The sequence below is a fragment of the Vulpes vulpes genome, chromosome 16 (assembly GCF_048418805.1).
Source record: "Vulpes vulpes isolate BD-2025 chromosome 16, VulVul3, whole genome shotgun sequence".
Lineage (NCBI taxonomy): Eukaryota > Metazoa > Chordata > Mammalia > Carnivora > Canidae > Vulpes > Vulpes vulpes.
The window spans coordinates 53,831,261-53,848,664 of NC_132795.1; the positions used below are offsets into that span (position 1 = coordinate 53,831,261).

Genomic DNA, 17,404 nt, shown 5'->3' on the forward strand with positions numbered 1-17,404 from the left:
CTATCTATCTATCTATCTATCTATCTATTATTTATTATAGTCACAGAGAGAGAGAGAGGCAGAGACACAGGCAGAGGGAGAAGCAGGCTCCACGCACCGGGAGCCCGACGTGGGACTCGATCCCGGGTCTCCAGGATCGCGCCCTGGGCCAAAGGCAGGCGCCAAACCGCTGCGCCACCCAGGGGTCCCCCCGGACGGGTATTTTCTGAGTACAGCTGAGGCAACCGGCTGGTGCTCCTTACATGTTACCAGGACACATTCCTTTCTGAAGCAATCCACTATCTGACTGGCAGAGTTACCAGCTCCAGGGAGTCCAGAGAAGTCGAGACTGAAATGTTTTTACAGAGCCAACAGAGACATGCGAGTGTATCATTTTATTTCCTGATTCCATGTCAACAATGGAGTAAATGGCTACAATTGTCATCCATTTCCCCAATAATTCTGCTCTGATTTTCTCTTCTCTCTGTTTCTGGGCCTTCGAGTCTTGAGGGTCAGTCTCTGATGTGGGACAGGGATACAGCCACTCCTCCCAGGTAACTGGCAGAACATGAGAGGAGAACAGCAGAAAGGTAGAGCCAACCACGGGAGAACCACACTTCCAGAGCCCAGAATTCTTCAGAATTGTGGGCTGGATTCTAACACTGGGACCTCAACACCTGGGTAGGTAGTTGCTATTTAACAGAGAACCGTTTCAGGCACAGTGGAAGGAGGAGGGACAGGGAGGTAGCCAGTGGGGGTGTGGAGGAAGCACGACCACACAACACCCACCAGCTCCACTGGTGTCTGGAGCACCACAACCACCCCAGAGGGCCTCTAGCCCACAGCCCCAGTCTTTCTCGGGGACAGGTCAGTCATCGAGCGCGTGCGTACATGCACCATTAGGCTGAGGGAAGCACCAGTATGAACTGGGTTTGGACTACTTTCTCTAAAACTCTTGGGGAAAGACTGGCTCCTTCCTGAGTTTGGTGATGTGGCTTTGGAGACAAACAGGGGTCACATCTTGATGCTATCACTGTGTGATTCTGGGCATGTCATTTAACCTCTCTGGTCTAAGTTACAGCTATGTTAACACCTCTACCTTCTGTGAGGATTAGACACAGTGCATGTAATGTGTCTCGTCCTTGGTGGGAACTTAAAACAGAGTAAGTCATTGTCCTTGCTATCACTATTAATTATCCTCATTAACACATATAAAGGACGAGGCTACAGAGTCACCCCTCTGAAGCATGATGCCACAACCTCCCATAGCCTGGGTGACCTTGCCCAGACCAAGGCTCCCAGATGCAAGAAAGGATACAGCATGTCCAGGGGCGGCTGGGCGGAGGAGGTGCTGGGGGCAAGGCCCTCCAATGAGGTCTGCAAGGTCTGAGCCATGCTGTGATCAGCCAGGAGGCCCATGCTCTGGACCTGAGAGAAGGTGGCAGGGAATACAGGCCTCAGTGGCCACTCCACACAGACCCTCTCTACCCTCTACCCTCTGCATTCCTGGCTTCCCATTGGCCACTGTGGCTAGAGTGCCCATTCTCCATAGCGAAGATGGTGGTGAGTGGATCTAGCCTTATGGTGGCTATACAGCATTCCCTTCCCACCCACCTGCAGGAAGAAGCTATGCAGAGCCTGAAGCGTGGTGTTTGACAGGGTAGAGAGATCAGCCAAAGCTGCGCCTTGAAGAACATGATCCACCTCCTCGTGAGAGAGGACACTGCTGCTCTGGAACCGCACAAACTAGGCCAGGGAGAAAAGCCCCAAATACACAGGGATTTGGTATCTCCTTCATTCACTGACATTTCCTGTGCCTCTGCTGTGTTTGGCACTGGGCTGAGGGCATAGATCTGAAGCCCAGAGAACCCTGCCTTCAGGAGCTCAGGGTCGGTGGGCAGGGGTGGTAGGGTTGTATCATAGAAGAGTGGGGTAAATGAGGCAGACTGTGAAACCCTGAGAGTTGGTTCTGCTGACCCCTTCAGTACTCTTCCCCTCACTCCCTGGCCTGTCACCTCACACTCAAGGCCAAAATAGACTACATGTGGTTACCCAAATATACCACCATGTGCTCGTGTACCTGCTTTCACTTCCACTACCTGGAATATTTTTCTTCTTGGCCTATTAATCCTTCAAGTCTCAGCTAAAATGTTATCTTCCTGTTGAATGTTCTTTCATTTCATTAAAGAAATACAGGCATTAACTTAGTGCTTACTACATCCTTATTCACCTCTCCCTTCTGGCTCTGGCAGAAGCTATTACAGTTGACCTTTGAACAACACAGGAGTGAACTGCACAGGTCTGCTTATACACAGATTTATTTGGGGTAAATATAGTACAGTACTGTAAAAGTAGTTTCCCTTTATGATTTTAACATTTTTCTAGTTTCCTTTATTATAAGAATACAGTATTTAGTACATAGAACATGTGAAATACGTGTTTATGTTATCGGTAAGGCTTCCAGTCAACGGTGGGCTATTAGTAGTATGGGGGGGGGTCAAAAGCTAACATGCAGATTTCCAACTGTGAGGGGGTCAGCACCCCTAACCCCCATAGTATTCAATGGTCAACTGTACTCTTCTCTGTGTTCCCATACCAAATACTGATTTATTCATTGATCCACTTCACTATCATTCACAGGCTCACTGCTTTGTTGTTTATTCAATAGGCACTTACTGCATTCCAAGCACTTAGCGTATCTTCTGTGCCACTAATACTGTCATGTTTTAACTATTAGTTTCCTTATCTATATCCTTCTCTAGACTGAGGGACCCTTAAAAGCCAGAGCATTTGGCTCAGTGACCTCTTTGGTCCCTAGCATAGGATCTAGATGTGGCAGCAGGCCCTGGCCAATGTTTCATGTGTGAATGAATTAGAGTATTTGGGTCTTCTGGGGTGAAAAGATGTGGGTGTTTACAGGAAATTCTCTGAGCATGCCTCTTGTAAGGTAAAGGCCTACCCAGCCCCTCTACTTTCTACCCTTCTACCTGGACTCTTCAAAAACACCCAGCTAATGACATTCTTCACCCCATAGGACCATCCATTCTGTACTTACCAGGGTCATGAGCCTCAAGATTTCAGGTCTGAGGAAGGAAATCTCTCCAGCATCCAGGAGGGTAAACAGCAAAAACCGATTCCAGGGCTGGGAGACCACATGAAATGCTATAGGAAACATCAGTCACCCTGGGTTGTTACTGCTTTTCCATAGGCCTTGGAACATTGATGAAGAGGAATTTCTTTTATTGGCTTAAAAAGGGGCTGCTCAGCTAGAGGCAGGGCATTGGACAAACTGGCCACTGGAAGTTTCTTTTTTCCCTGGGCTTCTATCCACCTATGCTGCCTGGCTTAGGGAGACCACATATCCCACTATTGTGGGAAGGGTTCTGCAACTTTGGAGCTTTGTGATTTTGGTTGGGCAGGTTACTTGACCTCTTTGGACCATAGTGTCCTCATCCATATAATGGGCATTGCAATGCCCTTACATGTTGTGAAAAGAATTAAACAAAATGAATGTAAATCAAAAACCAGAGGTTGGGAGTCTGGGACAGAAAGGTGTCAGGGGCTGGCCAGCCCTAGGGGAACATCAGAGAATGGGGAGGGCTTCTACCAATGTCTGGGCTCCGGGCATGCAGGTAGTCAAGCAAGGCTTCCAGGCAGCCAACACAGGCATAAGACAAAAGAGGGTCCTTCTGTAAAAAAATAAACAAATAAAACCCATTCATGTCAAGTTTTGCTACCAATGAGTTTTGATACCAACCAAGAAAAAATCATTTGGTTTTTTTTTTTTTTTTTCATTTGGTTTTCAGAATAATTTGGATTTCAGAATTTCAGATTTGGGATTGTAACCCTGTAGATAATCAAGAAATGTTTGTTGCTTTCATCTCTAAACCACACATGGAGCATAGTGCTTATACTGACGATTTACCTACATTTATCTACATTCAAGAGACTGTTTCAGAAAAGGAGAGGCACCTGGGTGGCTCAGTTGCTTAAGCTGCTGCTGTTGGCTCAGGTCATGATCTCAGGGTTCTGGGATAGATCCCCATGTCAGAGCCCCACTTTGGGCTCCCTGATCAGCGAGGAGTCTGCTTCTCCCTCTCCCTCTGTACACGCCCCCACTCCTGCTCTCTTTCTCAAATAAATAAATAAAATATTTTAAAAAAGAAAAGAGAGACTGTTTCACTGTTTCAGAAAAGTGGTTAAGCCCTGAGCCCCACTAAGAGATTCACAGATTACAGACTCTGTAAGAACCTCAGTTTATCTAAGCCAGTAGGTTTCAACCTTTTTTTTTTTTTTTAAAGATTTTATTTATTTGACACAGAGAACACAAGCAGAGGAAGAGGAAGAAACAGGCTCCCCACTGAGCAGAGAGCCTGACACAGAGCTCCATCCCAGGACCTTGGGATCAAGGCCTGAGCTGAAGGCAAATGACAGACTGAGCCACCCAGGCACCCCTCTTTCAACCTTTTTTTCAAGCAGAACCTTACATCAAACAAAATTTTATGCTCTAATAAGCATACCAAAAGATCTCATTATCATCAGGCATTTGGATGCCTATCATTAGGCATCCAAATGAAAACTCCATGAGACACCACAAAAACCCACAAATAGCTAAAAAGACTGACAATACCATGTTGGCCAGAATCTGAAGCAACTGGAACTCTCAACTTCTGGTGGGAAAGTAGAATGGTGCAGTCATTTTGGAAAACAGTTGGATGGTTTCTTATAAAGTAAACATATACTTACCTTATGTGGTAGGCAGAATTTTAAGACAATCTCCTGACCTTTGCCCCCAGATTTTACTCCTGTGATTATGCTACGAAATATGGCAAAAGGAAGATTGTCTGGGCTCAATCTAGTTACACCAACCCTTGAAAAACAGTTTTGTCTGGCTGGTGACAGAACCAGAGAACCTGGAGGTGTGAGGACTCAGCATGCATTGGTGGTTTAAAGATAGAGGGGCTGGGTAAGGAAGAATGTGGGCAACCTCAAGAACCTGGAAGAGGCCGCTGAGGAAGAAGTGGATTTTTTAAGATTTTATTTATTTATTCATGAGAGACACAATGAAAGGCAGAGACACAGGCAGAGGGAGAAGCAAGCTCCATGCAGGGAGCCCAGTGCAGGACTCCAGGATCATGCCCTGAGCAGACTGCAGATACTCAACCACTGAGCCACCCAGGCGTCCCAAGAAGTGGATCTTTCCTCCAGATAAGCACCCAGCCTGGCCACCACCTTGATTTCAGCCTTGTGAAACCCTGAATAAAGAATTTGGTCAAACCCACCCAGACTTCTGAGTCTGAGTAGAGAACTGTGGGATAATACACAGTGTGGGGCTAAGCCATTACATTTGTGGTAACTTGTTACACACGTTAGAAAGTGAGTATGTCATTTGACCCAGCAATTTTACTCCTAGATATGTACCCACAAGAAATGAAGCCATATGTCCAAAGACTTATACTTCAGTTTAAGAACTTTATGCATAATAGCCAAAAATTTAGAAGTCCCAAATCAATAGGTGAATGGATAAACAGTTGTGGTATAGCCATATAATGGATGACTACTCACCAATGAAAAGAAATGAAGTACTGACACACATGACAATGTAAATGAGCCTCAAAAGCATTAGGCTAAGTGACAGAAGCTAGACACACAAGACCACATTATGTATTTCATTTATATAAATTCTAGAAACGGCAAAACTATAGTGACAGAAAGCTGATCAGTGTTTATGAGGGACAGGGATAGGGAGAAGAGATGGACTAAAAGGAGCACAAGGGAACTTTCTGGAGTGATGGAAATGTTCAATACCATGATTGTGGTAGTGTTTACAAAACTATTTGTAAAAGCTCATTTAATTGTACACTTAAAACCAGTAAATTTTATTGCATGTAAGTTACATCTCAAAAACACTTGCATTTTTTAAAATGCAAAAACTAACCCCCAAAAAGGCTATGCTGTCTTCACACTGTTCTTTGGAAGGCAGCAATGTGGTGGTTAAGAAGAGGGGACAGGAGCATGTGGGTGGCTCAGTTGGTTAGGTGTCTGACTTTGGCTTGGGTCATGATCTCAGGGTCCTGGGATTGAGCCCCTGAGTTGGGCTTCCTGCTCAGCAGTAGCAGAGAATCTGTTTGTCCCTCTCTCTCTCTGCCACATGCCCTGCCCATGCTCTCATTCTCTCTCTCAAATAAAGAAAATCTTTTAAAAAGAAAGAAAGAAAAAAGAATATGGGACAGACTTGGGCTTGCATCCTTGCTTATTAATCACTTACTCTAGGTGACTCTGGCTAAAGTCACTTATCCTTGCTGACTGGGGATTTAAAAAAAATTACCGAGTTGCTGACAGGGTTGGATGAGAATGGGTATAGACTATTCAGCCAGTGCTTGACACAGAGTAAACAATAAAGGGTGAGAGCAGCCTCATAAAATGCACAACAGAAGAACACTCCCCTCTTTAACAACCCCTGGGTTTTCTCCACAGAAACCCTAAGGCCTCCAAGGCACATAGCTTCAAATGTTTGGGCTAATCTACTCACCTTATTTTATAGCTGAGAAAATGAGAGCCAGAGGAAAAAAAAATACTTGATCTGAGGACACCTGTACATATCAATAGGTGGCAAGTCTAGAAAACCCTAGGTTTTGTGCCCTTTCTCCTTCTCCAATCTAAAATTAACTCTTAACCAGTGGGAACTTCCAGCTTCTTCCCAAATACCCAAGACCACTTGGTATAATACCCAGCCACTGCCTTTGGCTTCCCCATCTGGTGAAGAGCTGTGGCCTGAGTGCCACCTCTGACCCAGTGTCCATAATACCTTACATATCCAATGAGGGCCAGCTGAAAGGTGGGTGAAGAGCCAAGGCCATTGGGCATTAGGAAAGCTAGGTACTACCACTCAGGTAACAATGGCACTTGTTCACAAGATGCGCATCTTGGAACACTGAAAGAACATGGATTTTGTAGCCAAAGAGACTTAGGTTTGAATTCTGACCTAAAAGTGTGTGACCTTTGACAAGTTACTTACTATCTCTGGGACTCTGTTTCCTTGTTTATAAAACTGAGATCAGGGGCACCTGGGTGGCTCAGTCGGTTAGCATGCAATGTCTTGATCTCAGGGCTGTGAGTTCGAGCCCTGCATTGGACTCTGCACTGGAGCCTACTTAAGAAAAAAAAAAAAAGGGGGGGGGGCATCCCCGGTGGCCCAACAGTTTAGCACCACCTTCAGCCCAGGGTGTGATCCTGGAGACCCAGGATCGAGTCCCACATCAGGCTCCCTGCATGGAGCCTGCTTCTCCCTCTGCCTGTGTCTCTGCCTCTCTCTCTCTCTCTCTGTCATGAATAAATAAAATCTTAAAAAAAAAAAAAAAAACCAAGATGTAATTTCTACCTTATAGAGGAGTTGTGGTGAATAAATGACATGTGCCAAGTGCTTACACAGAGTAGGCACTCAGTAGATGTCCCCTCCCCACCTCCTACTCTCCTAGAACCTTAACCTGACATGAACCTCTGCTCTTGTAAGAATGATCCTTGAGATCAAAACCTCACATCTTGTAAAACTAATTAGCTCACTGATTTCCAAATTAGTAACAACATTCCACTCCCACCCCGATCACAAAGCCAAGTCTGAGCACAAGGAAAAACTGCCTCTTCCCTGCCCAGGCCCACACTTACCCTTCCCCAGGTTTCCACAGGAATGTAGCAACTGGACTGGAATCCAGTTACACAGTCCTGCCCCACAAGAAAAGGCAAGCTCCACCTCCTGGCCATGGTCTCCATCTCCAAAAAACCCAAAACAAACCTACTATATTTCTATTCTGGAGACATTCAGAGATTTACAATCCTGGTGGCTCCTCTAAGAACTAAGCAGAAGGGAAGTTTGCCCTGGCTTCGCCCTACTCCAATGCAAATCATGCCAATGACCACAGCCCTTCTTCAGACCCTTCCACTGCTGCTACTAAACTCCCTTCTTTCCCCTCTGTGACCCAGCATAATGAACTCTGGACACCGTCTCCATCCTCACTGCAACCAGCACTTCCCTGCTATGTTCCATTCCTGGGGGAATTAAAGCAGTTCTCATAGGCCCAAATCATTTAACACTGAAAGACTCCTTTTATTTTAGATAGAGAAATAGAGGCTCAAGGTTCATCCATGTTGTAGCATGTGACTGCTTCATTACATTTTATGGCCACACAGTATTCAAGTGTGTGTACATACAATTTATTCATTTATCAGCTGGTGAACATTAGGGTTGTTTGTACTTTGCAACTATTATGAATAGTACTGCTATGAACATCTGTTTGTCTACACAAGCTTTTGTGTAGACAAATGCTTTCCATTTTCCTGGGCATATATCTGGGAGTAGAATTGTTGGGTCATACGGTAACTCCGTGTTTAGCTTTTTGAAGTACTTCCTGGTTGTTTGCCAAAGTAGCTGCATCATTTTGTATTCCCACCAACAATGTATGAGAGTTTTACTTACTCTACATTCTCACCAAAATTTGATATTATTTGATTAGCTATCCATCCCAGTGGGTGTGAAATGGGCCTCACTCATTTACTTGGGTCACTGCAACAACCTCTTGCTCCACAGTCCCCCCTGCCTCAGGCTTTTTCCTCCCTCTTCCCTACTGAGGTTGCCAATGATCAGTCTGATAGAAGCCCTTGGTGGCTTCTCTCAGCACTTCTTGGCCTGGTATATAAGGTACTGACTAGCATGGCCCCTGCCCAGCTCTTCACTGTCATCTACTTCTCGTTGCCCCCATTCCCCACTGCACACTTCTATATCATGTACTTTTGCTCATTCTGTCTTCCCCGCCCAGAATGCCCTTCCCTCTACCTCTTCCTAGACATTGTTTTAGGCTGAATTCAAATGTCACCTTCTCTGTGAGGCCTCCTCTGACCCCTGCAAGCAGAAGTTTTTGCCTAAAAAAATTTTACAGTTTTATGGAAGAAGACAGAAATGCAAATCACTGATCATATAATAAAATATGATAAATGCGATCCTCATTACAGGGTTGAATAAACCATTCTGGAGCTCAGAAGTGGGGGAGGGGGAGAGAAAGAGGGGAGGACAGACCTCCTCTATTCTTGGATTACTGTGGAATAATGTTCGCTGAATGTATGAATGACTGAACAAATACAGAACTATTTTTAAACAGCAAACCTATGGAGGGGTCTGAAGGAGGCTTAGCTCCAGTCCTGGGGGAAGGACAGAGAAACAAAATGGCTCTTCCATATACTTCCTTGGGTCAAGGGCAGTGATAGAAAGGTCATTATGGCTGAAAGCAGAAGGCCAGGGAATTTCTCAGAAGTGTGTCATTGAGAGAAGGGAGGAAGAGGCTACTTGGTCCTGTTCATCAGGGACAGTGACTGTGAGGCTGAGCAACTCCCAGCAAAGACCCAGGAGCCTCTTCATGAAGAATTCATGAGTTATTCAAGTTGATTCCTCTTTCCAAGGACTGGTGAAGATAGCAAAAAGCTTCCAGAGATATTATTCTACTTAAATGAGCTACCTAGAATAGTCAAAAGAGCCAAACAGAGAAAGCAGAACAGTGGTTATCAAGTGATGGGGAGAGGGGGCAATAGGAAGTTATGGTTTGATATGGACAGAGTTTTAGTATGACAAGATGAAAAGGTTTTGGAGATAGAAGGTGGTAGTGTTTGTATAACAACATAAATATATTTACTACCACAGAACTATACCTTAAAATGATTTTTAAAATGGTTAATTTTGGGATCCCTGGGTGGCGCAGTGGTTTAGCGCCTGCCTTTGGCCCAGGGCACGATCCTGGAGACCTGGGATCGAATCCCACGTTGGGCTCCTTTGGCCCAGGGCGCGATCCTGGAGACTTGGGATCGAATCCCACGTTGGGCTCCCAGTGCATGGAGCCTGCTTCTCCCTCTGCCTGTGTCTCTGCCTCTCTCTCTCTCTCTCTCTCTCTGTGACTATCATAAATAAATAAAAATTAAAAAAAAATAAAATGGTTAATTTTGTTATGTAATATTTTAGCATGATTAAAAAAAACTGCCAGGGGCACAGAAGAGTGTCCCAGGCCTGGTGACCCCTAGGCTCTGGCAGGGGAGGTGAATAGTAATGGTGGTACAGGAAGTCACTGACCCCTTAGTGTTTAGGCTACTGGTTTAAGGAAAGTTCTTCAATCATTTAAGGATTGGTTCAAATGCAACCTCTCCTATAGAGACTTTCTTGATTCAAATAATAGGTCATTTTGGCATTAATTGTAATCATTAATGCTTCCTATAATCTGTGTACTTCAGCTAGAACCATATTATATTCATTTCTATGTCTTCATTCATTCATTCATTCAACAAACACTGAATGCTAATTTGGTGCCAGGGTTTATGCTGGATATTGAGTATAAGAGAGTCATTTTTCTCTTACTTCTGAATGTTAAAATAGTAACCTCAGCCTGTTAAAAACATTGGAGAAAAAGCATTTCTCCTTGCTCCCACATTTAACTGGCTCCTCTTCACCCAAGGAGAGATTTATCTAACAGGCAAAATGCTAGCTTAACATTTACTGTGCCATCAGAACAGGATCAAGGTATTAAAGGTCATGCTCCCATAAACTTAAACTTTTTTTTTTAAGATTTTATTTATTTATTCGTGAAAGACACAAAGAGAGAGAGAAGCAGAGACAGAGGCAGAGGGAGAAGCAGGCTCCCGGGACTCTGGGATCATACCCAAAGCCAAAGACAGGTACTCAACTGCTAAGCCACCCAGGCGTCCCTAAACTTAAACTCTTAAGATCACGGCTAGGTGGCAAAGTGTCCATAAAGTAAACATAATATCCTTGCCTATGGGCTTCTGATCTGGCCTGGGGGAAAAGAGAGTGGTTTAAACCCTTCAACACTTTTTTTTTTTTAAAGATTCTTTTATTTATTTATGAGAGAGAGACAGAGACAGAGACAGAGAGACAGAGAGAAAGGCAGAGACACACTCAGAGGGAGAAGCAGGTTCCATGCAGGGAACCTGACATGGGACTTGATCTCAGGTCTCCAGGATCAGGCCCTGGGCTGAAGGCAGCACTAAACCACTGAGCCACCCGGGGTGCCCCCTTTAACACTTATAAAAGCTCTCTTTGGGGGAAAAAATTATATACACACACACACACACACACACTCTCTTTTTGGAGAGATATAAAGATACTACAATGTTAATAGTGGAATCTAGGTGGTGGGTGTGTGAATGTTCCACTATAAAATTCTTTTACCTTTGCTCTATATGAAAAATTCCAGGCCAAAAAAGCCCATATGACCTGAAGTCCCAGCTACATTCTACTACAGTGTTTACCAGAAATAAAGCCAATGTTTTGGTTCTCATCTGATTCCTGATTTCTCATCTGGTTTTGAACCCACAAGGGGAATAAAACTCAAAGATTAGTCAAACACAGTTCCTTCCTTTAAGAAGGAACTTCTTTCATACCAGTGAAGACTGGTATGAAAATGGGAACGTACAACAGAGAGAGCTAAAGGTATAGAGCCTTGTGCATAGATGTGCTGGCAGGACAAGTCTCAGCAACCACAGAGTCAGCACAGAGCCACTCCTGGAGCATCCTCTATCTCCTTTACATCTCCAACTTTTTCCATACTGTGCACAGGCCCAGTAGGGATCAATACTTAAACATAATCTCCCACAATCAACAGCCATATTCTATATGCACAGTAATTATCTTGACACCAAATAGAGTATACTCAAATCAAGGCCTTCACCTCACCCCCAGGAAGTTTCTATAACTCCTCTCATTCATTTGCTGGCTCCTCTCACCTCCCTCCTCTTGGCCCATGAATGACTTGCTATCAAATCAGACCAGATCTGACTGTCTCCTTGGACAAGCTCCAAAGGGCAAGAAAAGAGAGTCCAAGCATAACAGAATAACATCTAGGGCTTCAGTCACCCCATAGCAACCAGCTCATATTTGAAAATAATACACAATAAGCTCTTAAAAAAAAGAAGAAAGTCCTGGAGAATCAAGGATGAGAGACAGGTTATGAGACCAGGGACAGCAAATAAGTCCATACCAGAGAACAAAATAATGTTGCCATCAAGATCAATCCCATTTCTGATGCCCCCTCTGCCCTTGGGGAGGTAGGACAAGTCACTTGGTCTTTCTAGCCCAGCTCAAGCACCTCCTCCAGGAAACCTTTGACAGCTCTGCACTAACCCTACACTAGCCCATTAGTTACCCTGAACTCCCACAGTGCAGTGTGTCCCTTTACCCCAAAACTGATCACAGTGTTATCACCTTTTATTTCTGTGGCAGCCCCTCCCCAAATGTTCACTCCTCAAAGGCAGGCACCTGACATATTTCCATGCCCTCACCACTCTTCACAGTATTTGATGGCTGGATAAACAATGAACTCCAAAAGTCCTCTAAGCTGTGAAACATAAAACCCTTTGGAGTAAACATCTACTGTCTTGGCTTACATGAAATTCACCCTTCCTTTTTCTGTGAACAGTTTTCTTTTGGAGAACCATCCTTCTTTCATGTTCAGTCTACACTGAGTTATGGAAAGCTCACCATATGTCCCATCCTCTGGGAGAGGGTGCTGTCCAAGCCAGGTCAACCAAAGCATCCCATGGCCCAGCCACAGTGAACAGCACATTACCCGAGCCAGGCTAATGAGACTCAGTTCTAGGTACTGTTGGGAAAGAGAAAGTCTCTTGCTCCTGGAAAGATATAAGCCAGGTGCTTCTGTTGCTTATCCTACCATCCCATGAGAACAAAGCTGAGATGAATGCAGAACCAAGACTGGAGACAGAGTTCTGATAACATTGTCTGAACCTCTGGGATCTAGCTGGGCCTGAAGCCAGTGCTAACCCCTGACCTTCTCAGTTATGAGCCATTTTGAGTTTCATTTCTATCACTGTAACTTTAAAGGTCCCAATTAATCCACCCTCCAATCCTGGAGGAAATACCAGGTTCTTGACAGGTAGCCATCTCTTCCTATTGTTCTGGATAAAGCAGGCTCCACCAACAGGGTCCCACTCAGCAAGCACCTTACCTGCACCAAGAGGTTCTGCAGTCCGATGACCAGGGACAATACTTGTGATGTTCCCAGTGGAGCTAAGACAGTGTTCTCAGGGGCCAGTGGTGGCTGGGCCTCTGAGGGCACCAGGGTCACAAAGGCAGAGGAAAAGCTTTGTTGCAGGGCTGTCCGCAGGAAGCATAAGATGGCAGCTGAAAGCAAGAAATCCCTTACACCCAGTCTCTGCCCCCTTCCCCACGTCCCACCTAGCTCTATCACAGGGGGAAGAAAGTGGAGATAACAATGGGGTGACCATAGGCTGGTCTGGTGGGGGATAGCCCCATCTCACAGCCAAAGGGAAAAGCTCTTCTTTTCCTGCTAGCGGCCCCTGAGGCCATACCTGAGAGCAGCGCAGCCTTTTTCTTTGGGAAGCTGAGGACCTTCAATACTTGGTCCAGTTCCACGGACAGTGTCTGGTGAACCTGGTAGGACAGGGGGTAAGAGGATAGCTCCCACAGTCTGGCAGCTTGAGCAGAAAATAAGCTGTCCCAATATCTCCCAGGTACCCACACATACCCACTACATTCAGAGGGACAGAAAGGACAACACAGTCTTGTGAGCCCACCAGTCCTAGATTCAGGAATGTGAGGAGGCAAATTAACCTGTACATAGAAAACCTTTCTTTTCCCAAATATCCCCCATTGTCTCACTAGGGAGCCTCACTGGCCTCATCTGTGGTTGAGTCTCCACCTTAGCCCAGCATCCAACTAATTTAGATCTAGAGTCAGACAGAATCAAAACCTTGGCTCTGCCACTAGCTAGCCATGTGGTCAAGGGGAAATCACTGCCCCTCTCCCAGCCTTTCTGTATGAAATGGGAACAAGGCCACCTGCTTTCACTCCCTCCAGAACTACTGTGAAGAAGAGCTGAGGATCAGCATTAGTGAATGTGCTCTTTAAAGCCAAAGCAAAAAAAAAGCAAAAAAAATAAAAAATAAAAAATAAAGCCAAAGCAATGTCCAAACTGAGGGGATACGTTCAAAGCCAAGTCTGCTCTGCTCTCCTTACCCAGAGAACACATGCTGCTTCAAGGCAGGAATTACTTCTCTACTGGATCTATCACAGTCTGACACAAAGCAGTTCCTCAATAATGCTTGTTGGCTAGTGAAATCAGCAGGTTCTAGGCAGAAGAACCAACTTGTACAAAGGTATTGAGATAACATACTAATATAAGATGTTAATAGAGGAAACTGTGTGGGAGTTATTTGGGAACTCTATGTGCTATCTGCTCAACTTTTCAGCACACCTAAAACTGTCTTAAAAATAGGGATGCATGAGTGGCTCAGTGGTTGAATGTCTGCCTTCAGCTCAGGGTGTGGTCCCAGAGTCCCAGGATCAAGTCCCACATTGGGCTCCCCGCAGGGAGCATGCTTCTCCCTCTGCCTATGTCTCTGCCTCTCTCTCTGTGTCTTATGAATAAATAAATAAAATCTTAAAAAAAAAAAAAAAGGCCATTAGAGGTGCCTGGGAGGCTCAAATGGTTAAGCGTCTGACTATTGGTTTCAGGTCATGATCTCAGGGTCCTGAGATTGAGCCCCAAGTCAGGCTCCACGCTCAGCCCAGGCTACTTATCCCCCTCCCCCTCCCCCTCCCCTTCCCTCCCCTCTCTCTTTCTCAATCTCATAAATAAAACAACTTTTAAGAGGACAATTAAATTAAAAATCAGGGCAGCCCAGGTGGCTCAGCGGTTTAGTGCCGCCTTCAGTCCAGGGCGTGATCCTGGAGAAATGGGATTGAGTCCCACATCGGGCTCCCTGTGTGGAGCCTGCTTCTCCCTCTGCCTGTGTCTCTGCCTCTCTCTCTCTCTCTCTCTCTCTCTCTCTCTATCATAAATAAATAAATAAATCTTAAAAAAAATAAAAATTAAAAAAATTAAATAAAATCTTTAAAAAAATTTAAAAATCAATTGATCAAAACCAAACCATCAACAGTATGGAGCTGCGAAAGAGTAGTGCTGATCTGGATAAGAGCTAACAGTTGGTCAGAGGACAGAGGAGGAGGATAGAATGGCAGAAAGTAAGGCTGCAGAAGGGCCAGGTAAGCAGGGTCTCAGCGGCCATGTGGAGAATGCAGAGACTGGCTACAGGGATAAGAGATGTGGAGCTAGGGAAAGGAGAGGAGCCAGGAGACTGAATAGGCCACATTAGTGGTGAGGATGAACTATCAGGCCTGAGCTAAGGGAGTGGGGAGGACTTAGAGTGGAGGTGGTTAGTAGGTAATTGGCTGGGTGTAAGCTGAGGACCAGGGCAGAGCCAGGGACACAGTGCAGGCTTCCATCCAGACAGGTAACTACAGCGGTACAGGTGGGCCCAACAGCCTCATACAGAAAAGCAGAAAAGGTTCCTATCCCAAACTGATGCATGGTCAACGACCAGAAGACTTACTATAGTTTAGATCTGCCACAGCCTGATGCCATCTTAGAGGCCAAACTTTTTTGTTGGTTGGTTGGTTGTTTTTTTTTAGAGGCCAAACTTTAAAAATGACTTCACTTCTACACAAAGGAGCATGTGCCTGGCCCTAGAATGGCACAGAGTTGGGCACAGGGCAAAGATATCTCAAAGGCTAGAAGATGGTTTCTATCCACAAGGTGCAGTCAGGCTGAGGAAGGAGACACCTGAATGTGGAGCAGCCCACAGACGACCTCCTGCAGGGCTCTATGATGACAAGGTCCTACACAAGGGGGTGGGGAGGGACTGAGAAGAAAGGAGGTGCTCTGTGGCTGTGTCCACTGTTCCCTTCCCCAACAATCAAAACGACAGCTTACATATGTGGCATTAAACAGCTTACCACCCAGCACAAGATCATGGGCTGGCTTCTGTCTTCCTGTCCAATCTGACCATCCACTCTGTACATTCTAATCACACAGCACCTCACCAGTCTCCAAGTATGTACACTATGTCCTAAATTTGTGTAGTTTCATGTCATTGCTCAAATATTCCTCTTTACTTGGAACATCTTTTCCCCACTATCTTTGCCTGGTACAGTCTTACTTACCTTTCAAGGCTTTGCTTAGAGACTACAAGTTTCCCAAGTGTGGGATACATGGTGTATTTCTTATTTCTCTGTGCTTAGAACACAGACGGGCATGTAGGTTATCCATGTATGGTAAATTAATGTAATCCAACCTGACAACAACCCTGGATGTTTTCTTCCCCATTCCATAGGCAAGGAAACTGAAGTTCAGAGATCAAATACCTTATGAAGGTTACTCAGCTAATAAGCCACAGAGCTAGAACCAGAACTCAGGAACTTTGTCACTCCCTTGTATGCCTCCCCATGCCCCAAAGCCACAGGAGTTAGTGACTAACCTGCAGACTGCCATAGTGCTGCTGAGCAGAGAAAGAGGCAGTGAGCAGCCAGGCAGAGCAAAGGAGTTCAGTCCTGGGAGAGTCCACCTTGGTCCAGGTGAGTGCCAGAGTCTTCTCCAGAAGTTCAATCAGGGCAGTACTGCTAAGGAGTACTGCAGCAGCTGTAGATGGTTTGGTGAAGCAAGGGCCACAGAGGTTATGCAGGAGCCCCGGCTCAGTGCCAGCCTCATGATTAGCACCTGAGGGGAACTTCATGCACACATAGTGAATAAACAAACAGATCAGTTTGAGGCTTTAAGGGTTCCAACTTCATTCTCGAACCACAGGTTATCAGAACCAGAGGGACCTTATGACCATCTGGCCCAGCTATACCCTCCCCTTATATATTTTTATAAGAGGAAGAAACTAAGGGCAGCAATGGCTACAGACACTACCCAACACCCTTTTCTCTTCGTTGTCTCAGCTGGGGCCCCAGCACCTCTTTTCTGACTGCTCGGTGTAGTCTGATGAAGGCTCCAATACAGGAAGTTGAAGGAGGGCTGCAGGATATCCACATCAGCAGGGCTGCATTTCCCACACAGCTTGCTCACTGCAAGAGCCCCAGGCACCCCTTATGTAGCACTCCATGTTTTAAATGCTTACCAGCACTCACAATTCTCATAGGTTATCTTTAACCTATCCTTCTGCTGGCTAATGTCAGATGTCAATCTGTCAGTCTTGGGGACCAAGCACAAACTAAGTGTCCCTGGTAATACGGCCAATGGAAAGAAACAAATACAGACAAACCTGAAGGTATGTTCACACTCTCATCTAAAAAAACTTCAGGCAAGCAGCCCTCAGCTGTACTTAGAACAGACTACACAGGGGATCCCTGGTGGCTCAGTGGTTGAGTGCCTGCCTTTGGCCCAGGGCATGATCCTGGAGACCTGGGATCGGGTCCCACATCAAGATCCCTGAAGGGAGCCTGCTTCTCCTTCTGCCTGTGTCTCTGCCTCTCTCTCTCTCTGTCTCTCATGAATAAATAAAATCTTTAAAAAAAAAAAAAAACAGACTACACAAGTTGAGGTGACCTACAGGC

The 17,404-nt window shown here is 45.4% G+C and overlaps 1 protein-coding gene across 1 annotated transcript in view; it reads right to left on the reverse strand.

The window, feature by feature from the left end:
- Window positions 1–355: 355 nt before the first annotated feature.
- Window positions 356–17,404, reverse strand: part of MEI1 (meiotic double-stranded break formation protein 1) — a 73,741-nt gene continuing 56,692 nt past the window's right edge. The window contains exons 23-31 of the mRNA XM_026017401.2: window positions 16,805–16,915; window positions 16,327–16,487; window positions 13,360–13,441; window positions 12,996–13,171; window positions 3,587–3,668; window positions 3,035–3,141; window positions 1,594–1,725; window positions 1,298–1,407; window positions 356–537 (exon numbers count right to left, since the gene is read on the reverse strand). Of these exons, the coding sequence (XP_025873186.2) occupies window positions 492–537; window positions 1,298–1,407; window positions 1,594–1,725; window positions 3,035–3,141; window positions 3,587–3,668; window positions 12,996–13,171; window positions 13,360–13,441; window positions 16,327–16,487; window positions 16,805–16,915 (1,007 nt within the window). The 3' untranslated portion in view covers window positions 356–491. The remainder of the gene's footprint in view (window positions 538–1,297; window positions 1,408–1,593; window positions 1,726–3,034; window positions 3,142–3,586; window positions 3,669–12,995; window positions 13,172–13,359; window positions 13,442–16,326; window positions 16,488–16,804; window positions 16,916–17,404) is intronic.